We start from the raw sequence: 25,403 nt of genomic DNA on the forward strand, positions 1-25,403 counted from the left end.
TAATAGCTGCATAATGGGGGTAAGGTGCAATTAGGGAGATTGCTGGACTGTTTAGGGAGTGAGGGAGGTTGCTACTATTTCAGGGAGTCTCCTGCAGAATGAGGGAGGGTAGGCAACTATGCTACAGAGATAGGTATGTGCAACAGAAGTGTACCTTAGACCTCCACTGCTGAATCTCCGAGAGGAGAAATCTATTATGTAAGAAGGTATTGTTTATACACTCAACTTGAATATCTGTAACTGTTTTAGAAGCTATGTTGTAAAGGATACATATTGTTCATTAAAGAGACAATGCATTTGTGTAACACAAAGTGCAGTCATATATTTAATGACAAACAAAAGCGCTGTAGCTTGTCAGACATCTCTCTAAGGTCACTTTGGTACTCTCAGCAGAAGAAAAATGACTTCCTCTCCCTATCTTCCGCTAGGTGCTTACTATTGACCTAGCCGGCTCTTACTAATGATTGCAGGAAGGGTTTCACTTACTGGAGATTTGTCTGCTCCTGAATTGAATCAGGACAAAAAAATATTTTCTCACTCAGTCAAACAGAAAAGATAAATAGCTGTCAATAGTGTGGCCAGGGATATGAACATATATTTAAGGATTTGTTTTAATACATTATTAACTGTGTCCCTTTCTCAGCTCCTAATATTGCTTACAAAGTCTTGTGTGACATTTTCATACAAGTGAAAAGTGTATAAAAAAATAAATCAATAAAAACAATTATATGAAACACTACAATGGCTAAAATGAAAACAAGTGCCATGTAAGAACAGCAACACAACACATTTTACTATTTATTGCCCAGTTAACTTTCCAAATATAATTGGGGAAACTACTGTTGAGCTTTTCAGCGGAGTTAAGGATGGGAGTATGTTAGGGTTGGGGACGGGATCCCAATGGTCGGGATCCCAATGGTGAGAATACTGACTCCGGGATCCCGACCGCCAGAATGCCGGCAGGGGGCGAGAGCAACAAAGCCCCTTGCAGGCTCGCAGTACTTGCCACGTTGCGGGCTTGGTGGCTCACTGCGCTCACCACAGGTTCTATTCCTACTCCATGGGTGTTGTGGACACCCAGGAGTGGGAATAGCTGTGGCGAAGTTGCCAGCATTCTGGCGGTCGGGATCCCGGCGTCGGTATTCTGACCGCCAGGATGCTGACTGCCGGCATCTTGACTACATCCCTCCCGTATGTTATTAGCATATATTGCAAAAAAATATCTATGTAATCTATGTAAATGCTGGAGAAATAAGTAGCAAGATAGGTGATGATACTGTCCGATTGGCAAGGTTTCTCTCAAAGTCTGTCCCGAAACAAGCTTGTTGCCCAAGAATGATCTTGTATGCATCCTGCCTGAAGGTGATTCAGATGTGCACCGTCACCTGATAACTCCCACAGTGACAACCCCCACGTAGCAGCAACCCCCACAGTGACAACCCCCACAGTGACAACCCCCAACAAGCCCTGCATTGTTGTTTATAGTAAACATCCATCCATCAGAAAACATTTCTGAAAGTCTGAAAGTAACATAGCTGATTCTTTTTATTTTGTGTTTCAATCTGCTTTAGATTGACAGTGAAGGTAACTAGCAGTATATAATTCTTAGCATTTCTACAATGCTGGTATTTTGTCAACACTCACTAGATATTTTAGAATTTTGTCATACTCATACAGTATCGTATGCACTGTTCTAAAGGGGAAAGTACAAGTTGTTTCTGTGTGTAACAGTCCATGCAAATAGTTCATAAGGCATGTATTGTCTATATAGTCTGTATACAGGTACAAAATAAAAGTCTATAGAAACCAGCATGCTTGTTAATGAACTGAGTCTTCTCAGGTCAAGGTATAAAGACTATAACGTTACTGATATGTGCAAACCATTTTTTAGATGTTAAATATGCATTACCATCATAGAAAATTAACTACTACATAATATTTATTCATATATTTAGGATTCCATGGTGGCACAGTTTTGAGCATTAATGCCTCATAGCATGGGGCAGTCAGTTTATTTCTTGACCAGGGACCTAAGAGTGTGGAGTTTGTATGTTCTCAGAGTGTCTGCATAGGTATTCTCTAGACATTCCGGTTTCCTTCCACACTCGCACTCCAAAGACATATCAGTAGGTTAATTGACTGTTGACTAAATATATCCAGGTGTACCCATGTATATTCGAGTTTAGAATCTAAATTCCAATGGAGCATATTTCAGTGGCAAACTTCTGTTTGTCCACATGTTTTATGATTGGAAGCCCCAAGCGCTGGAATTGCCTATTAGATTGACCATAAATAATTTGAGTTGGTCCTGGACCACCATCCCAAGGCATCCCCACAAGTGCCACAAAGCACCCCGAGGTGCCTCAGTACCCAGTTTAGGAACCACTGTGGTAGACTATTACATAAACCACAGTTTCAAAATGTGAACATTGGGTGATGCTCATAAACACTTAAATAATATATAATAACAGTAACAAAAAAACGAATTTGCATGTTGATTACCATTTACCAGTGACTTCTACACATTTTCCTGTCACCATAATAGTCTGGGCGAGTCACAAGGCTTTAGTGTATACAGAAACAGTTCTCAAACGGACCTGCAATCATTCCATGGGAATGATACTGTATGTGAAATAAAGTTGACCTGAAACTGTAGAAATCAATAAAAAGTGTCTTGTTTAAAAAACAAAAGTGTCCTTATAGTTGTTTATTATTAAGTTCTGTCTTAAAATACCATAACATTGGTGTGTTACAAAGTAATTATTCAGAATGAAAATGTCTGAGAATGTCTCTGTGCTGCTTTAGAATGTTTTTAAGTATTTAGGTTTAGAAATTAATTAACATTATAATAGAATTATTTTGAATATGTCCAATATGCTTAAATAATAATAATAATAATAATAATAATAATAATAAACTGTAATGGCAGAAGTTGTCTAAATACTGCATAGTATGACTATTCTGAGAACCTCGAAAAATGTTTTGACTAGATCATATCAAGCATATTTCACAATCCAGAAGTTAAAAGGCAGATTATGGAAGTTATTATGGAATTCTATGTTAGATGATTAGTTCTTGTCTTCGAAAACCAGTTTGTTGCATGTATGATTAATTGCCTGCATATCATGATGTAAAACAAGATGCTGTTTTTTTGACCTTACAGGAATGTTGTTAATGTGTGCAGTTATGTGGAACATACTATAAATTTGTGCTATAAATTGTAGACATTCCAACACATGAGACTTTGATCACTCATTTCCTTTGTATGTAAATTTTTCACACAATTTCAAATGATTACCTACTGTCTTTCTGCGGAACAGATATATTGGAAGGCTAAACTCTAGGTTTCATTTGGAATAGACTGTGACCCGGTTGCCTGCCGTATGTGTCTAAATGATATACCACGATAATGAGAACTCTGGTGGTCTAAAACAGCACATGCTTAATTTAATTATACTGGAATGTTTTGACTTGCATTGTGACACATATATCTTATGCATAGTTAGAGTAAATATTTCACTACATATACACTTACAGATTTACACAAGTGTGTGATTATGAAAACAAGCGAGTCAAACTGATATGTTGCGCCCCTCCATATACTGTATATGTGAGAGTCATCCAAATACAAGTCTGCACAAATTGTGCTTGTATTACTGGTGAACTCCACCTAATCCTGATATCAGTTGCATCAGTCCAAGCAATGATGCAGTACTATTGGGAATAACTGTAGAGCCCCTTATTATTATAGACTGGTATAATACACATTGGGTGTTGTCTTTGTTTTATTTGTGTTCTGTGCTCTGCATAAACACACACTGATAACCATCTAAACACATCTTAAACACTGTCATCTCTGTGATATGTGTATGATGCAGTCAGTGTTTGCACATATATATGGTTAGAATGCCTTTATTTCACCCTTAGTGCAGTGGTTCCCAAACTTTTTGAGTCACGGAATCCTAGAGTATCAGAATTGTTTTCACGGCACTCCCAGGCCAAAAGGATATTATTGAGAATTTCAGAAAAAAAAACCTATTAAGAAAATTGTGTTTATATGCCATCCTTATGGTCAGTTGTGTGGTGAGGGACGGGATTTGCTTCAGTCTGCCCACTTATTTTATGACTGTTAGCCACAAGCACTGATTTTGCAGATTATAGTGATCATATATAATTTAACTTGGACTACCAACCCAAGGCACCCCAGCAAGTGTCCCGGCATGCAGTTTGGGAACCACTACCGTAGTGTATTGTTATATGAAGAATTTCCAGAAATACTCTAGTGACAATTAAATTCCAGTGATTACATTTTATCTATAAAGTCTAGCACATTATGTTTATTCCAAACAACCAACTATCCTGTATCATACAGACATGTACTACGTATATATACAGAAGAAAAGATGAAATGTGTTGTCTTACGTTCTGCTATGGTGACATTGACTCTCATGCTGTCATTCCCCAGCTGGTTGGACACGGTGCATTTATATTCTCCGGCATCAGCATCTGACGCTGATGTAATGTGGAGCTCTGAAGACTTTCTGTGGAATCAACAATGTGGCATTAACACATGTTTCCATGGAAAAGAAAAACCTAGCAATTTCTGGGATAGGAATCTAGAATGTACAATAAATCTACCAAGCAGAGTCACCTTCTCTTTGTTTTCTATGTATGTAAATACAGTAATTTAATGTCTCCTTGCTGTATATTTATGTATTAAAATATTGTAATTTAGAGTGGAAATGTCACAATTACATATATAACATACATGCTTACTCTCCAGAAATGGCAGAAACTCCTAAATTTAAGGAATTAGGCCACACTCCCAAATCCCGCTCACCTCTCTTGAAGGGAGATGAATCAAAGCTTGGAAAGAGATAAAGTGGAGAAAGATAAAGTACCAACCTATCAGCTTCTGTCATTATTCAAACACAGCCAGTAAAATGAGTTAGGAGTTGGCTGATTGGTACATTATCTCTCTCCACATCTTTATCTCTCTCCAAGGTTTGATACTTCTCCCTTTTCAATAACATAATGCAGGGCCCTGATGACACAATCCACTGAAAATTGCATCATCATAGCCCTGTTCCTCACTGTGCAATGATATGAACTACACATTTGTGCAGCAGGTTGCAGGAAATGCCTTTATAATCCCAGGTGTGGTATAACTAGACAGTGTCTAGTTAGACAGCCAATAGATAGATACCACATGTTAGACAGTCAAAATGTCGGCAGGGTCAAAAGGTCGACATGAAAATGATCGACGTAAAAAAGGCATTTTTGGGGTTTGTGAGCATAGTTTTGTCATCTGGGACCCCCGTTTGTAGAATGGATTTCCCCTCGTGGGGCTCACTTCGCTCGCCACGCTTCGGGATCGGTGGCTTGCTGCGCTCGCAACAAGGTTTATAACCAAGTCTATGCGGACATGGATAGAGAAGGTATGAAAAAGTCTACAAACATGTAAAATTTTAAAAAACCTGAGTCTACCTTTTTTTATGTCAACCATTTTCATGTTGATATTTTGACACTGTCGACCTTTTGTAATGTCTACCTTTTTCATGTCGACCTTTTGACCCTGTCGACCTAATGTCTGTCTAACATATGGTGTCTATCTATTGACTGTCTAGACTCTGTCTATCTATCATCCGGATACCATAACCCCAGGGTCTCATGGAGGGTTCGGTAAGTATATAGCATATTATTTAGATGGAAGGGCTATGTGCTTTGCCAAGTAACTCTGCTGCATATGGAATATAGAACCTAGCAAAACAAGCCAAGAACTATAAGAGCTATATGCATAGAAAGATGCTGCTCTTTGTTTTTATGCTGACATTTTTCCCTAACGTTTAGTGCACCTGATGACATGCACTCTATGTACAGATATAGCGTACCTCTGCAATGATTGCCACATATACTATTAGACCAGATTTTAATGGGAAATGGATCCATGTACACATATAGCAAAAGTGGTGTACAGGTGTGCATTTGTGCTGTACTGTAAGTCAAACAGGCAGTACAAAGGTAAAAATCATTTAACTAGATGTTAGTCGTCCCTATAGGTGCAGTTACACATGATTTAGACATGATTTCACCTTGAAGTTATGTTCAGCTCACAGAAAGGCACACAACCATTAAAAGAAGTTGAACAACTTTATATTCATGTTGGAGGCAGGGCCACCAAGACATAATGTGGGCACAGGTGCTAGAACGAGGTCAAGACCTATCATGGGAGTGTCCCGCTCATCATATGGTGCATTGTTCCGAATGTGTGTGGCATTGGGAGGTGGAGGACAGACACATACACTTTGCACTGTACTCATCTGCCATCATGAACCTCACTGTAAATGTAGTGGAGAATTTCTGTCTCTAAGGTTTATGTCTGTTTGAAAACATTCCTGTTTTGCATATTGTATCCCTAAATAAATAATTTACCCTACTTACAGTAGTTAGCACTGTAATAATTCATAACACGTTGTTATCATCTTTTTTCTGTGTGAAAGCACTATGAGGAGGCGAAGATATAAATTATAATTCTGTTTCATGAATAAAAATAAGTAAATGAAATAAAAACATACTTTTTCTTCCGAATCTTGATGTTGACCGGTTTGTTTTCTGGTTTATTTTTGCCTCCAATTTCTTTCTCTTCTTTAAACCATTTGAACTTGAGACTAGGCTGATCTGAAACAACTTCACACTTGAGGGTCAACTTCTCACCCTCTGCTATCCTCTGGCTTTTTATTTCTTTTAGTCTAGGGGGTGAAGCTGTAGAAAAGAAAACAGACTGAATCAATATCATGAGAAGTTATGAGTTAAAAATGAATGCATCTATAAACACGTTAATAAATAATACGTACATACAGAGCTATTTTCAGTTTAAAATATACATGTCCAGGTACACCAGCGATAATCCGGCACTCTCAGTTCTGGCACTGTACCGGATTATCAATGGAGGTATTGGCTGCATCCTGTTCCCCCCTCCCCTGCAGCCTAATTCTACCCAGCATACCTCCCACAGCCTAACTCCAACCCTGCAGCCTGACTCCCAGCCGTGCAGCCGGACTACCCGCCTACAGCCTGACTCGCCGCTGCAGCCTGACACGCCACCCGCAGTCTGACTCTCTCCCCCATCCACCCCCCGCAGCTTAACTAAGCCTCCTGCTGCCTATTTAAACCCTTCTGCAGCCTATATAAGCCCTCCCGAACCCTAACTAGACCCACCGCCTAGCTTCCCCCGGGATCTTGATGTGTTCGGATTAAAAGACGTGCCGGACCATCAAGTGTCAGAAAATCAATGTTGTACCTGTAAGTGTATATTTTTTAATCATTAGATGAAAATGTAATTACGACTAACAATGCTAGTGATTACGTGTGGCATTTTACAGTCACTAGATAAATAGAATTAACAGACTACCGTATAATGAATAAAGCCAAGATTGTCACATTAGACTTCAACAAAATGTTAAAAAACCTCTCTAAAACTGCAGGTGCAACTCTCCATCTTATGTACAAAACAATTGTAAAAACACAATACATACATGATCAACAAAGGAAGTACATGTTTTTGTACATCACCAGTGCATTCTCTATTTACTAATGACAATTGGTTCTCTACTGTTGGCAACCACCATCATCAACTATTTTCACCATCCATGGACCACTTGCAAATGATATGACCTTTACAGACATATATACAGTATGTCACTGTACCAGTCTGCATCTGTGTGATCATACCCTTACCGTACTTGGTCAACATTAGAACACACCTGCCTCTCCCATCTCACCTACTGTATTTGGCACAAACATGAGTAATATTACTCCAGATGCTTTTTTTGGCATACATAGAGCATTAAGGGTCCCATTCATCAATTGGGCAAATCCCCAATTGGCTGATATGATTCACTGATCCGATTTGGCGATCTTAGCATTTAGCAAAAAACAAATGTTAAAAATCCTTGAATAGCCGATTCTGATCATTTTTAGGTCTCAATCGGCAAATCAAGGATTTCTATGTTGGATTTTGGCAATTGTCGGAGACAAACATCAGCAAAACACAGGATCTTGCTGCTAGATTGTTGATGTATGGGCCCAATAACACATAGACTATGGAAGGCAAACAGGCACAGGTCTCACTCTGTGTCATTTATCATTTAAGAAAGCCATAATCTAGGGTTCATCAAAGTCATACTATTACTGACTGAATCTAATATATAGTTCTAAATGCACTAAATTAACAAATACCTTTTACCATTCATGGACTAATCATAATAACATATTTCATGTACCATGCTGTACATTCTGACATTGAACTATTTTCCTATAATTTTATTTTTATATAAAACACTTCAAAGATACTGTATAGACATGATGCTATGAGCATAGTATGGGATCAGACAGTCTACCATGATAAAATTGTATTCCTTTTATGTTTTTATTAGCCGTTGGGGAGAACAGAAAAGAAAAGTCAACCACATCATGCTGTGATCTGCTGTTGACCCTGATTTCAGAGACAGACAGGAGATAAAAAAGTCTTAGTCAGTAGTAATAAACCTTACTAATTCACACTGATTCGTATTCTTGTAAGAAAGTGCAGTCTCTGGGGAAAAGAGTGTCCAATATAACTAGCCTTCTTCTTCCAGCATTTTTCTTTTTAATAAAACAATGATGGTAAAGAGGAGACAGATAGATAGATAGATAGATAGATAGATAGATAGATAGATAGATTATATATATCCAATTCAAGTGGAGCACTAGGGCAATATATATTTATAGACTTTTATTATTAGCCATACCTAATGCCCCCGAGTGTCTCTGATCTCAAGTGTCTGTTAGTATGATTGGTTCTTTTCCTACAATTCAGAACAATTTACAAACAACCAGCCCTGTACAGCATATCACTCTAGGCTCATCCCATTTACAGATGTATGCCCAAATGTAGCAAATATAATCCCAACTGAGCAGCCAATAAATGATCAAGTGAGTTTTTAATCAAGCATCACCAAAACATAGCACGTCTTTGTAACATCTAATATCCAGAATTATTGATCTAAGTTTAATAGGTATAATAAAAATAAAAAGGTAAATTAAGAATATGAAAATGCAGAGTTATTGTATTTTCCCCCTTTTGTGATTTCATACATCTATATGTGCATGTTACATGTGAATAAAAATAAGTCCAATATTATTATTATAGCTTATTTAATACTGTACATTCTGATCTAACAGGCAGTAGTTTAGACAGAAAAAGTGAAGCTACAATTAATCAGTGGGGTGCTCCAAAAGTAACAAGCAGCAATACTGATAGTGGCTATATACTGTTATAACCATTCCACAAATAGAAGCAAGTAGGTGTGTGTGTACATGGTAGACAATAGAAGTATCTATGCAAAAATAAAATGTTTCCTATATTATTATTTTCAATTTGTAAATTACTGCCATATTGATATAAACTCAAGCCTACATATACACTAAAGCCCCGTACACACAGCGGAGATGTGTGCTAAGCGATCTAGCACAGACCATTCAGCACACATCTCTCTCCCCACTCAGCACAATGTGTACTGAGCGAGGGGGGCGGGCGGGAGGGCTGCTCATATATATATACAAAGTACAGAGTGCTATATATAGTGGTCAGCAGAGGAAGAGAGTGGATGAGTGGAAGAGCAAATTACACAATTTTTATGATAGGGATAATACTTTGATGTGATGCAAAGTGTTTGCAGCATAACATAAATATTTGTTATGCATGATGAAAGATCAAGGGGTGAAACTTGAAGAGAGATAAAGTGGGCAGAGGTATAGTACCAACCAACCAGCTCCTGTCATTTTTCAAACACAGCCTGTAACATGGCAGTTAGGAGCTGATTTGCTGGTACTTTAGCTCCATCCAATTTATCCCTCTCCAAGGCTTAGTACATAGATCCCCAACTCTCCATTGTCACACTGCTATACTTGCTACCTCTTCTGGAATAAAATAAAGCCATTCTATGCTGTATATGGCATGCTTCTACTGTACCTATCAATCACATTAGCACAGAGTCCCTTTTTCTCAGTCAGGACATCATAATATGTACAGCATAAATGTTCTTCCCAAGACCTGTAGCTAAGTGCATGAAACTGAAATGCATACTATGGGGGTGATTCAGAGGCGGACCTTATAGCTACAGCCACTGTGCCTCTGTATGTAGCAGCTGTGCTAAAATATGCAAAAGCCACAGGAGGCAACTTGTATTAACTGACGCCCACTGCAAGCTTCTGTGATCTGCTGCTGCTTCCGAAGGTGAAGCATCAGATCCTTCTGCGTGAACATCGGATATCTGAGTAACCCTCACGTTACTCAGGATGTCCAGGTATCTGGCTGCAGGTGATGGTGAAGGTGCATCCGAGGACGCAACCGCAACCACTGGCTTTGGCATGCCCAGGAAACTGGGCTGACATGCTCCCATTTTCTGGAACGCAGCTCGTCACCACCCCTAAATGCCAGCAGTATGTCAATTATGCTGCAGATTTTGGGGCACTGCACACGACAATGCAGGACCAGATCTGCACATAACCAGTGCAGCTCCTGTGCATGCGCAGATCTTAATACATTGGAGATTTGAGTAAACATTGCGTTTACAAAAATCTCTGAAACAGGTCCTATGTCATATACAAATACAATATCCTTGAAAATCATGTGAAAAATTAAAAACAAGTCCGGTTAGTATTCTTAAATTCTTCTGCAAAAAAGTAAATAAAGGCTAAGCTACTATCTCTTTCCTTTGATTATGTTCATGTTTTTCACTGTGCAACAGATGAAAGCAAAGTAGGACTTGTTCCTTTGCTATGCTGGAGGCAGTGAAAATCCATCCCGAGTCCTCTTGCTTTGCCTGACATAGTGGAAAACTATAGATATCAACTTAACTTAACAATACCACCTACACAGGCTAAAGGTGTATTCCACCACAATGCTTGTTTATTGCAAGCACTGGCGTTTATATAATGGGTGCAGTGTGTGCGGTGCATACGGGCCCCTGAGTACGCATTTTTTAATACTCACCCCTCCAGAGTCCCGCACCGACATTACCAGTGCTGTTAAAAACCTGTGAAAATGGAGCAGCGGCCATTTTCACGGAGTTCTGCGCATTCACAGTAGAGAAATATCTCTGGAAAAAAGCCACCGCACATGTGCAGTAGAGTCTGAGCCCTCTAGTGCTCAGACTCTACAGTGCTCCTGCAGAGAGAAAGGGGCCCGTACGGAGGAGGAAGCACACGGGCCTCCTCCTCTCTTAAAGCGCCCCTGATTGCAAGACTTGTTTTGATGATTATCATTATTGTAGATTAATATAAGAATATCTACTTCTGCATTTGTTTACTTTTAAATACATTTTCATAGGTAAGAGCTATACAGAAATGTATATTCATTATACATTATTAATACTGTGTTATTGGTAACAATGTGAGGTTAATAAAATGTTATGATGCAAAAGAACAGAAAGCAAGAGAGACTGCATACAGGAACAGATGACAGCTGCCAGTTCTAACCTTACAGAATTACACCCTTCTGTTTGCCTATAGCTATAATGCAAACATAGGGCAATTTACGTAAAGTCTGTGGGAAAGGATTCTTCCTCCGGGTAAAAATAATAAGTCATGTCACATTGTACAGCAACTAAAATACTAATTTCAAAGCAAGTTATATGCTGTCACTGCATGTTCTATGACTGTACAAGAGGTTTCTGAAAGCCTGCAAGGCTACAGAGCAGAAATCCAGGAAAGCAATCAATGTGTATTCCATAGTCATGGATATATAGTTCTGGACCATATACTTACTGTATGTAAATTCAACAATCTCTTAAACTGGCAACCAGCATGCAAATTCGAAGGTTCAGCCCTCTTATTCAGTAGCTTGCACCACATAATAACTGCTGAAGGCTTATTGCAGAGCCTGCTCACATGGTTCTAATGTTATTAGTAATACAACATGAATAAAAAAGGAAAATGCAGATAAAGAAACAAGTTCTTCTGTAGTTTTTTCTAAAAATAGCCACTATTTTGCCACAGAGCAGAGAGAAGCCTGTGGGAGACTTAGGCAGAGCCCCTCCTTTGGATTGCAGCACCCCACTCCCTTTGGAAATGTCACCCCCATTCTACCCTACTACTTGCCTTAGCATCTCACCTTCAGTAGGTAAAAGTGGTGCTGAACCACAACATCACAGCTCAGCACCACTCTCCTAGCCCATGAAGGGCATTGAGAAGCACCAGCAGATGGCTTCGCTTGTAAAAAGCTGTAGGCTACTTCTCCTCCATGTCAGTGGCTGGCACTTGGTGTAGGGGGCATTAAAATCACTGGATGAATGATCATATTATACATTGGTTTATGCATACCCTAACAATTGGCACCTTAGGATATTTCGTAGGCTCACCTAATGATAGCATTAGCCTTGAGTTTAGGCCCTAGAAAACCTGCAGTGTTCAGGTTATTTGTAGAAGTGATGGCGATGGTACATCCATGCAAGCATAGAAACCAATTCGGGTTTAAAAAGTAGTACTAGTAAAATATTAAATAAATAGATTAACCATACTGTATGTGATTTAACATCTTGCACTGACTTCTGACAACATAAAGTTTGTTTTCTGATGTTACATTGCTGATAGATTAAGCAAGAAAAATTAGTATTGTTTACACATTCCTGTTACTTTAACCTATAGTAATTCACAAATGTACTCCTGCAAATTTTACTAAAAAAAAAAACCTTACTTTATGAATTTGCTTATTTCTGCTGTTTTTTTGTAATACAGGGTATATGTATACACAGATTTGCTTCTTCTTCTTGCCCTTAATTGTATGGAAAGTTCTTTTCTTTGCAACAAAATGATCTTTAAATCCAATCTTAATAAAATAACTTTTCATTTTCGAAACATTAGCAGTATGTTGATTTTTTTTTTTTAAATGTCATGATAAAACTATTAGGAGTACATTTACTAAGCAGTGATAAGAACGGAGAAGTGACCAAGTGGAGAAATTTCCCAATCAACCAATCAGCAGCTCTGTATCATTTTATAGTATGCAAATTATAGATGTTACTTCAGTGCTGATTGGTTGCCATGGGCAACTTCTCCGCTCTTATCACTGCTTAGTAAATGTACCCCTTAATCCTCTACAGAAGAACACCACCCAACTCATTAGAAGTGGAACACTTTAAAACCTTCACAGTTATTATATTAAAATAATTGGTCAGCTTTTAAGAAATGTATGTCATTGATCTATTGAAAGGTTGAGCCTGTGGCAGGAAGATGGTATAGTTGCAGGAAGAGAACAATATACTCATATATGAGAGAGAGTACAGGTTGTTTTATTTATATAGATGCTTTATCTGCACATTGAAATATTGCAGAACTTCTGCAGATCAAAAAAGCAACACAAATACCGATGAGCTGTAAGACATGAAGCTAATCCAATAGTTACACATTTGCATATTTCCTGCTCACTTATATCCCTTTCAGAATAGCAAAAATTTCCCAGGTTATTGCACATGAACGCGAATCAACCCGGGATTTTGCTTAGTCTGAAAGGGTCCTAAAGGAATATCCCAGGTTGAGCATCCTGGCATGTCATCCCAGGCCGCGACCTGGGTTGAAGCCGGAATCGACCCGGGATGTGTGCAGTGTGAAAGGGTAAGCCACGTCAAGGCGACCCAGCAGCCTGCATAGGAGGAGGTGGCACTCGGAGATGACCATCTCCAAGCGCCGCCTCCTGTAGCATCAGCGGTGAGGTCACCAACCCGGCAATATGCCGGTTGGGTCGCATGTCTGAAAGGGGTCTCAAGCCGGGTTGCACCCGGGATGCACCTGTGTACAAATTTCAGGGTGCGACTTGGCTGTGTCAGTCTGAAAGGGGTATTATTTTTATAGACAAGCAATGTCAGGGGTGGGGGTAGGTTCTTAAGTTCTCTATGTTTCTGTCCCTGTATTTGTACTGTGGTCCTGATTTGCAAACAGTAGTTCTTTGCTGTGGCTGGCAGGTGCAGTTATCAGTGGTGAATGATGCAGTTAGCAGTGAGGCCAGTTAGCCAATTCACTGCAGTAGGAGCAAAAGCAACTCTATCATCAATGCTAATGCTGGTAACAGTCCCTGCACTCAGTGAGTCAAACTGCATGACCCAGTAGGATATAAGTGATTTGAGGTTTGCTGTGTACACAAGTTACAGTAATTGACACCTGTTTCATACATTAGCCATCACAATTGGAGGCCTGCTTTATTTACTAGCCATTAGGATTGTGTGTCTACTTTTTATGATAGCTGCCAGGCGTAGAGGTCTCTTTAATACACTATTCCCAATGTTAAGGGTCTGCACTCTACATTAGTTACCAGGGCTGGAAGTTTGGAAGCCTGCTTTGCATTTGCCAATGGAATTTGGAGTATCTTTTATACACTAGCTACAAAGGTTGGGGGTCTGCCTCAATCGTAGTATCTAACAGGATTGATGATCTGCTTTCTACAGCAGCCAATGGGACTAGGGATCTGCTAGATGCTAGGATTGGGGACTGCATTGTAAGGTAGTCAGCAGTTTAAGGCAATACCGGACAAAATAATAAATCTTTATATTGTTACTAAATGCATGCTTTTTTCTACAACACTACTGAGATGTGAAAATCTACCTTCTTCCCATTATTCGCCACTATAACAAATATTCATATAATGGATGTTAAACAGCAGCATGCAGTTACAGGATAATGCATATACTGGCTGTAAATTGTGAACCAGAACAGTCTGTAAGAGATTTAATTGAAAACCTAATTTTAAAAGACCTTTTTTTAAGCAAAATAGTTTAATCCTGAAGTTGTCTTGTGTATTTGAGACTGATTAGACATTAACTCATTTGTTAGCATATTAAAGTCTAGGACAAGTATAATAATTTACTTGTCATCTGCATGCACATGATATTTTCACACTTTTCCCGCAGAAACAACCCCAGCTGTAACTTGGACATGACATGCTGTAGAATGTCTTCTTTTTCCTTAATCATTAGCAAGAAAAAGGTTTGGATATATTGTATGAACTATTACCAGCTTGGATGGTAAATAAGGAATTAATGGGTTATTGGCGTCTTGTGTGTTTTCTTTATTAAGTTCGGTGTACTAAATCAATTAAAATGATCTTCCTGGATGCTCGCCCTAGATAAAAGGGTAAGCATTTAGAGGTATTGATTCTCATCTTGTATTAAATGGAGCCATAGATGATATATTACCAAAGCTCAGCTACTTTTTTCTTTTGATGTGCTACTTTTGAAATGAGTATGTAAGTTACCATGGCAAATGTAAGACAGTGCTTTAAATCCAAAGGTCTATAAACCACGTGAGGCACGATCACATTTTTCTCCAAATTCTAGCTCAGTAGAACACTTATAAATCATTAGATAGAGGCAGTCCAAGCATTATCTGGATCACTAATTACAGGCATAGATGGCTGTACAGCGTCCCTAATATAATCATCACCCTGACAAAATTCTCTTGTGATTTATAGGCAGGAAACTGTATGAAGCATACTAATGTGCTGTAACATGTACTATTAATGACTCCTACTTCAACTATACTAACTTGATTTTGAATAGTCTAGTGGACATTTTATGAAAAAATGATATTTTTCATAGCAAAATTACAAATCATATAAATTAAAATATGCAAAAATCTATGTTTTGGGAATTTCAAATTAAATGTGGACCATCCAGTAATCTGGGAGAGTGGAAACTGAAGTTAAGCTAATTATCACATCATAAATGATGAATGAATTAATGAATTAATAGAAAAACACATGGAAAAACAATTGAGTGGAATCCTAAATAACAAAGCATAAGACATTAAGGTAAAAAAAAAAAGTGTCCATATTGTTCAACAAGATCGTTAACAAACAATAAGGTTAATTAATAACATATGTCCTAGTCTTTCCATTTAAAGCAACAAAACTACAATATATATTAATAGGTGACATTGTACAATAGTCATATTGATTGTTCATTTATATAGCTTTTTGTTTATTTCAAATGATTATCAGATGAAATATCAATCATGTTTTAGTTGTATCAATCATGTTTTAGTTTGTTTAGTACAAATGAACAAATTCTTCTAGAGAAATACAATGTTATAAACTGTGATATTTAGGCACCATTAATTTGTCCACAATGTGGCAGTATTGTTCTGCAATGTGTATGAGAGACAAGAAATAGTCATAACAATGCATGTGATACATAAAATACATAAGTGACCTATTACTCAAAGATCACGAGTGTCAAACGCAAAATTTCAATCTACTACCAAACCAAAATCATGCTCAATATATTATGGCTCTATACATTATAGCATGTCGCACTTGTCACTTTCCACAATCAATAGTTAATGACAGTAAAGGACCTCCATTAATGACCAATACAGTTGTTTAGAGGCCTTTAAAAGTAATAGACATTAAGCTAATTTTCAGTTTTGCTATTAATGCACACGAAGATGTTTAACGGTACTTATCCAACTGCAGCTGTTTTGCCTGACTTACCTGCTACCGACAGCTGCAGCGGGTACAGCAGGGTCTTAGTGGTCATGCAGAGCTGCATTAAGACATTGGGAGGCCCGGGGGCATTTAACACTTGGGGGCTCTAAAGACCAACATTTGGAATGCAGGAATCGGGTCATAGTGTACAAGCCTTCGGCGTGCACATGAATAGGGGGAGTGGCCACACATCACATATATTTGTGTGCTACAGGTTTCTTCCAATACAAGTTCCTTTGTGGTTTATATACAGACTCAGCAGCACACAGACATACAAGTGCAGCATACCAAATGAATCAGAACAACAGTCTCCTGGTGCGTCATAGTCGCATCACGACTAAGATGCATTTTCCTCAAAAAAGACACATGACGTTAGCAGCATGGCAAAGGACCTGGCAGCTCACTCCCACCGGGCATCTCGTGTAGCATACTAAGGCTAGATGTATGAGGACACATCAGGACTCATATAGTCTCTGTGGAACAAGTTTAGCTCCAAACTACAGCTTATAAAAATTAACCCTGGAGAATTTTTATCCATGTTAACCAGGCAGAGAAAACACAAACATAACATGTTTTTATATTATGTTTTATAGCTTTCTACTGTTCAAAGTGCATGGTTATTACATTTGGGAAGATGGCTTTCTGCAATTATAACATGCTTTATGTTTAAGAAATGCCTATTAAAACAAGGCTTTAATCAATGCTGAAAATAAAGCTGTCATATGCACCATAAGAGGAGAAGAAAAAAGTAACTCATACATACTGGTTGTTGGGCGGCATTAACACCCTGCTTTTCCCTTTACTGACAACCAAGAAATAGAGAAATCCCCATATGGACTGAAATAAACTAAATGCTGCAGTGACTTTACAAAATGTTGGTAAAACCATCTCGGATGAATGATTGATGGCTTATTCACATATATGTGATGGGAAAATGGGTTAAACACATGAACTAAGGAAACCAATGCTCTCCTTTGCTATACTGTTAGTGATACAGCATTATTTAAGTGCTGTTTTACCAATACTTTCAACATTATAGAACTGATAGAGTGGTACCATGACAGACAATTCACTCTGTTGTGTAGAATGGCTGGGGTAGTATTGGAAATCCTTAAGCTTTTATCTATAATGAGTGCAAGGTGTGAATCCCACACTGCAAACCCTGCACCCCCTTCAGATACTTACCCCCTACCCATTCTACTGCCATCTAGTGGCGCATGTGCATTAGAGAGCAAAGACTCTGGCACAGTGCCAAAGTCTTTGCGTTTGCTGTGCAGTGTCATCTTCCTGAAGTTGTCACTGGGAAGATGTCACCATGGAGGAGGAGGGACCTGCTTCCCGCAGCAAGGTATGTATACTCAGAGGGCAGAGGGGTGTCGGACCCGGTCCACTCCAACAAGCCAAAGCCCGGGTAATTAGTACCCATTCACCCACTCCTCTCAGCACAAGTAAAACTGCCAACAAGAGCACCAAACCCTTGGGATTGGTTGATCTGCTGCTCATTTGGGTATTATGACTGCTATTGCAGCAATGTTTTTAAATCTTGACCATGTCCTGTGATATTCTGTACTGTAAGTCACTTTTTCTTGTTGTGTTCATACTGTATCTTTGGGGGCGATTCAGAGATGGACGTAGATCGTTGCATCCGCAGCAAGATCTGCGTCCATCTCCTCACATGCTGGGGGCCTCCCAGCACATGGCATGGTCGCCCATCATGTGTGGCGCCGCCTCGCAATGTGTTTGCTATTTAATTGTGGACGCATGAATTTAAAGTCGACCCCTGCCTGCGCAGTCCACCTTTTTTATATTGGAGCACATCATGTGACGTCACGCAGCTGCCCCAAAAATGTTCGCGACATGCCCCCTTTTGCCTGCCACACCACTGAAACACCACCCCACGAATGCCCGCAGCTGCCAATCACCTTGTGGCCGCACCCCTCCAGGATGCAACCGCAAGGAGAAGGGTCGTGCACGCGCACTGTTGCTGGTCAATCTCTGAATCGCCCCCTTTGTAAGGCCCTGCAGACCACTTGTAGTGCTACAGGGATATAAATAAAGGGCAATAATAACAATAATAATGATCAAATATTTGAAATATATGACACCAGCATCTTTTTGCATGGGTGTGTACGCTGGTTGTAGATAGATAGATATCTCTGTCATTAGGTAGGTGGTGTGGTGGGTAAGAAATATGGCACTATACTGATGAAGTTAATGCCAGATTATTGTGCATGCACAGAACCAGAGTCTTTGTGACGTTCTGCACAATCACTGCTGTGCTGTACTATATGTCAAATTCCAGCTGTAAAACTTGTGAAGTTTTCCAGCAACATCTGGATCAAGGAGTATATTTTGCTGAACTTTCTTTTTTATTATTTGCTCATCTCTAATCATTTACAATATGTCCCCAGAACGGTTATTAAAAAGTCCAACAACAGTTGCATTGTTCGGGCCTGCCATATCACAAGACTGTAGTGATGTAAGATCGACAATTTTTTTTTCCTTCTACAGTATGTCAGAAGGATGAATACTGTATTTTCTGTTTCTTTTTTTTGCACGTCATAACATCGTCCATGTCCTGCTCCTTCAACAAACATCTCAAATTAAACGTATGTTGTACAGTGCTCGGTTGATGTCTTCAGAAGAAAGAATTGTTAATCTCAGAGAAGATAGAAGGCATTATTACATACTGTTTTCCGCACAGTAACACCAGCTTTTACACCTCTATTAGCACTATGTAATAATGAGCAGCTTTGTGGGCAGGTCAGCATCAGACTGGAGCAAATGTATGATCTTTTTGATGTAAACTGTACATATACAACATGCTGCCTAGTCAACTTTATAATGTTTAAGGGGTCCCAGAGGGTCGTGGTCAATTATCACATAAAAACTTACCTTGGGAGTAAAACAAGGGTCTCTAGTGGGACTCTACAGGTACTGAGCTACTACTCCTTTAGCCCAGATGTGCAGACTCTAGACTCAAGATATCTTTGCAAAACAGGTCTGCGTGCAGGTCACATGTGTAGTGTCACACAAATAGCTATTTGTTTTTAAACAAAATGGTCACATGGAATACTTCAATGTGCCAGCAGTCAGGATCCCAGGGATCAGGATACCGACGCTGGAATTCCGCCAGCCGACAATGCTGCCACTCGGAATCCCTGCAAAACAGGACTATTCCCACTCATGGGTGTTCACAACACCCACAACTGGGAATAGATCCTTGCCACGCTGTGAGCCACTGAGCCCGCAGCGTGGCAAGTGCACTTCCCCCAAGGGGACACTTTGCACTCGCCCCACTGCCGGCATTCTGTCAGGCGGGATGCCGCTGTTGGGATCTGGACAGCCAGCATACCACCCACTGGTAAATCATACTGAATCCGGTCACATAAGTGAAACTTGATAACAACTCCCTAAAAGGGTAAACTACATGGGCCAAATGGTTCATATCTGCCATCAAATTCTGTTGTTCAATGTTTCAGTGCTTTGATCAAACATACTGTTTTATCGAATAACCCCCTGTTTTTTTGGGGGGTCAGATCTTTTAAAGATGTATGTGCGGCTGTAAAAAAAACCTGGCTTTACTATTGAAGAGTGCATGAACGTTTGCTGCGATTACTTAAATAGTTAAGTAACATGAGACTGATAATGTTTAGTTCCAGTTTCTACCACAAATAAAGATCTAAAAGCCAGGACAACAAATTGTGACAATGATGAGGAAACTTCAATAGCTCTCAGCCAATGACATATTATTCTTGATGCTTCACTTACAAATTTTAAAGACAGCATAAAAGCCTTGTTTGAATTCTCAGTGTCTTGAGTTCTCACAAGTCTTTTGTTGACAGCAACTTTATCCAGAATCTCTGCCATCCAGCTGCTCAGAAATTTCACAGCATCCCTCCCTAAGGACTATTGATCTTAGACTCTCCAGAATGCCTATGAAGCTACGAATTAAAATGGCTGAAAATCTGAGATCATGTTTCCAAATACTAACACTTCCTGTTGTAAGTAATTCTATGATGTAATGATATAACTTAATTGCTTACACTAATCAAGAGTGGAGGGATGTTTTCTGTCAGCCATTGTAGCCGGCACACATTGATATTTTTCTTCTAGAACTGTCAATGGTCACACACAATATCTCCCCTGGGTCTAACAACTGGAGGACCACAGGATGCTGTGACACAAAAGGCTTTTGTATGGCCTGTAGCACTCTTGAGAAATCCATAGCTTTCAGTTCATTGCATTATATACTATTAAAGCACATAAAAAAGATTTACTACATTAAACCGGCCCTTGTAGTGCCCAGGAACATCTCCCTTCACTTAAATTGCAACAAGCAAGTGTTGCTGATGCAGAGAATATAATTCTCCTAACATGTATTCATTAAACTAAAGCAGGGTACAGAGATACAGTTATGAAAACATGTGCATCCTGCATGTAACTACATCGCAAAGGTACTGTAACGCAATTAGAACCAATTTCAACACCTCACATATTTAGCACATTCTGCATGCAAGTACATGTAACTGTGCCAGTTAAACTATGCTTGTGGTAAATGGAGTAGTATTGCTTCAAATTTAATAATGTCATCTAAGAAGCAGACAGCATATGGGTGTGACTAACATCGGTTCTCTCATTCAGCGGAATAGATCCCAAATATTCTGTGATAGCAGATTATGCTGCACTGCAGCAAATCAGCACTGTACTGTAGCCACACCACAGTCTGCTCTCTTACTGCTGCATAATGCGGCACGTCTATACAAGCACCCTATTCATGACAGTGTTGTTTCTGCATGGCATTGTGTTACGCAGCTCCTGAGCCTGCAAGAAACAAATGTAAGAATATGTAATAATACAGTCTCAAAGCCCCTGCACAATACTCAGAATAACATCTGTCATCAGATTATTAACACTTCTTCTCTTTAAAGAGGCATGCTTATAACATTATGGAAAGGATTCAAACGCAGGGATAAATCACTTGTTGCAATGCTGCTTTCCTAGCTAGGCATAGTACAATAACATCATGTATTCAGGTATGAAAAAATAATTAACTTTCCATAAGATATTGCAGATGAACTGCAGCAAACTACCCCTACTGTGATTGTAGATAACCACATTTTCAGATGATATCTTACAACGGGTTGGGCACGGGATACTGGCAGTCGGAATGCCAGCGGTCAGAATAACAACATCTGCATACTGACTGTTTTAAATGCAGACAGGGGCGCAGGAGGCAGCTAACCCTAATCCTCTCCCTCCCCCTAACCCTCCCTTCCCACAGCCTAAACCTAACCCTCCCTCCCATTCAGGATCCCGGCTGTCGGCATGCCGGCGTTGGCATTCTAACAGGTGTCAGGATTCTGTCAGTGGCATTCTGACTGCATGGGATCCTGAGCATCGGGATCCCAACTACATCCCATAGCAACATAGAACTAAAATATATATACCGTAACATTCAAAGACTGACTTGATCTTTTTTTTACTAACGTGTGGAGAAATGGGCTTTTAATTATACTGGTCTACTTTCCTGGAATGGGCAGGAGACTCCAAGAAGAGTAAAACACCCTCCTGGATTCTGCCCACATCTCTTTTGTTTTATGACATGAATGGTAGTGAATCTCCCAGCATTCCAGGAAAACAGGGAACCATGGAAAAAGGGGGGCTTGGACTGCACACCCTATTACTAAAGAAATCAAGAGGTGCTATCATGCTGAGGCATATAATACTATGCTGGAGGAAGAGAGATGCAGATGCACACTCGGGAGGCGGTCAAGATCCCGCTGGACGGTATCCCGGCGGTCGAAATACCGACGCCGGAATCCCGACCAGCACAATCCCGACATATTCTCCCTCCGTGGGTGCCCACGACACCCATAGAGGGAGAATATAATAGCGTGCCAAGCGTAGCGAGGCACTGTGCCCGCAAGGTGCCGCGTTCCGCTCACCACCCCTGTCGGGATTGTGGCGTCGGTATTTCGACCGCCGGGATCCCGTCCAGTGGGATTTAGTACTGATCCCGCAAACTCCTAGCGCTAAGAACACTGATAAGAGGAATAATTTAAATAAACCCTCAAAATTAACATGGAGTATAACTGAAGTTCTTAGCACACATTTGCGTAAATATGCGGGCCCTTGTACCGTGACCAGGTGACTTCATCACATGGGTCCCTAACATTCCTAATACTATCCCATTCTATAAATTTATTCAGGACTTACCTCTAAATAGTGCCCATATCAATGTGTGATCTGAAATGCAGGAACCCAGCTAATTAAAACACCTGAGGGTAACAGGGAATCAACTCTGGTTCAATCTGTCTGCCAGTAGAGCGGTGAGTTGGAGCAATTCAATTGTGGACTATGAATCCTGGCAATACACAGCTGGGTCATAAAAGGTTTTATTGTAAGTATCATGTCTTGAAATACAGTATAAGGTGCTGCACAAGTTTTTAAAACATTTCCTGGATGTTCTATATTCTTCACAAGTGCAGTTACACTGTATGTGACTCATATGATTATTTCAATTCTGCAACTGTTGTCCATTAAAGGTGGGGCGTGGTATCTTAATAGTTGTCCCTAACTGATTTAGCTAGTAATTAATTCTCATAAATAATGCAGTCAAAGCCTAGCTGTTAATATAGTTAAAGACTGTTTCAGGAAGCCTATTAAGTTGTGTATGTCTGCAGCCAGTGATAAGTATTATGGCCCTCATTCCGAGTTGTTCGCTCGGTATTTTTCATCGCATCGCAGTGAAAATCCGCTTAGTACGCATGCGCAATGTTCGCACTGCGACTGCGCCAAGTAACTTTACTATGAAGAAAGTAATTTTACTCACGGCTTTTTCTTCGCTCCGGCGATCGTAATGTGATTAACAGGAAATGGGTGTTACTGGGCGGAAACACGGCGTTTCAGGGGCGTGTGGCTGAAAACGCTACCGTTTCCGGAAAAAACGCAGGAGTGGCCGGGGAAACGGTGGGAGTGCCTGGGCGAACGCTGGGTGTGTTTGTGACGTCAACCAGGAACGACAAGCACTGAACTGATCGCACAGGCAGAGTAAGTCTGGAGCTACTCTGAAACTGCTAAGTAGTTAGTAATCGCAATATTGCGAATACATCGGTCGCAATTTTAAGAAGCTAAGATTCACTCCCAGTAGGCGGCGGCTTAGCGTGTGTAACTCTGCTAAATTCGCCTTGCGACCGATCAACTCGGAATGAGGGCCAATGTTAGTATCAAAGTCATAGACTTTAAGACAAACAATTGCATATTTTCCCAGTCAAAATGTAAAACTGTTTACATGAAAGCCTTCAACCTGTAGATCACTGCTCTTTCTTCTCGTAAAAGTTAAAAAAAAAAAGCAAACTGAATACATACTGTAGAACAGGAAAGAAAGTGCTGCTTACAGTGATGTTATTGGCACGGATTTATCACAGGCACACATTGACTGCAGACACACATTGACACTTTCCGATAGTATAAATGGACAGGGGTGCTGGACGTGCAAGTAGTGGATGTCAAAAGTTGGACAGACATATATCTAAGGACCTTATAGACTGTTATCTTCAGCATTCTCCTAATACGACAACAGCACTGTTCAGCATAGCACAAAACAACTTCATTAAGCATACCTCCCAACTGTCCCGATTTTCGCGGCATAGTCCCATTTTTTTTGGTCTGTCCCGCTGTCCCTCCCGCGGGCCGCAGTGTCCCGCGGTGGGGGGGTGGGGTTCAGTTGGGAGGTTCCTGATCACTTGCTGCTGTTCAGTTCAGAGCAGAGCAGCGGTGAATAGACGCTGTGCGAATGCGCACAGTATCTATTCCAGTGAGGCAGAGAGACTGGGGGCATGACCAGCGGCTCACAAAGCGCTGGCCGTGCCCCCACTGTGACGAAAATTGGAGGCATGGCTCACGATTGCATCATCCGTGTGAAGCCACACCCCTTTCCATTAGGCCACACCCAATATTCGTCCCTCCAGGGAGGTCTTTTATGTTTAGGATGTGGGGGGGAGGGGAAGGGTTAGGCTGCGGGGAGGGGGGGGATAGGTTTGGGATACAGGGAGGGGGGGTAGGTTTAGGCATCCCCACGGAGGGTTAGGCTGCGGGGTAGGGTGGGATGGTTAGGTTCAAGCACCACCAGGGAGGGTTAGAGTTAGGCTGGGGGGGGGGGGGGTTAGGTTTAGGCTGCTACAAGGGAGGGTTAGGGTACCATTGTGGACAGGTATGTATACTTACCTTCCCCTGTCGGGATTCTCGACATTGGGATGCCATAGACGGTATTCTAACCGCTGGCATCCTGACCACAGAGTATTTCAATCCCAACCCGTAAAATTAACACTTTTTTTATGCCTTTTGGAAGAAATGGCATCTCAAGCACATATTTTTTATTATAAGATAAATCAAAAAAACACGTGGATGTTGATCATAACAGAGTTTACTCATATCTAAAAAAATGTTTTATTTGTCATTTCAGTGATATAATGGATGCTGGACATAACTATACTGTTTCATGTGCAAAAACATACAGTACGGTATATATTTTGACAAAAAAAGCATCATATGATTAATAAATCTATAATTTGCACACAAAAAATACCAATTTCGAAAAAACATTAATAACAACTACATGTTATTAAATGTTGCCACACACATCAGGCTATTTTGGCAGCTATTTTGCGTATTTTAGGCAAAACTTGCCCAAAGTCTGTGCCCCTGTAGATCATATGGCTCAAAAAGAATGAAGTTACAAACATTTTATTTTGGATATAGCCCAAAAATCTGTTTAGGCGATAATGGAATGTGGATACATGTCTTTGACTGCCCAGCATTTACCACTGTCCCACTCCAGTTTGGTCCAGCACGTGTGGTAACAGATCTACCCAAGTATGGCCAG

At 40.2% G+C, this 25,403-nt stretch overlaps 1 protein-coding gene across 1 annotated transcript in view; it reads right to left on the reverse strand.

Annotated features, from left to right (window-relative positions):
- NRG1 (neuregulin 1) overlaps nt 1-25,403 on the reverse strand; it is a 125,473-nt gene that overhangs the window by 83,411 nt on the left and 16,659 nt on the right. The window contains exons 2-3 of the mRNA XM_063920007.1: nt 6,576-6,762; nt 4,423-4,541 (exon numbers count right to left, since the gene is read on the reverse strand). Of these exons, the coding sequence (XP_063776077.1) occupies nt 4,423-4,541; nt 6,576-6,762 (306 nt within the window). The remainder of the gene's footprint in view (nt 1-4,422; nt 4,542-6,575; nt 6,763-25,403) is intronic.

Source organism: Pseudophryne corroboree, chromosome 1 (genome assembly GCF_028390025.1).
Source record: "Pseudophryne corroboree isolate aPseCor3 chromosome 1, aPseCor3.hap2, whole genome shotgun sequence".
Lineage (NCBI taxonomy): Eukaryota > Metazoa > Chordata > Amphibia > Anura > Myobatrachidae > Pseudophryne > Pseudophryne corroboree.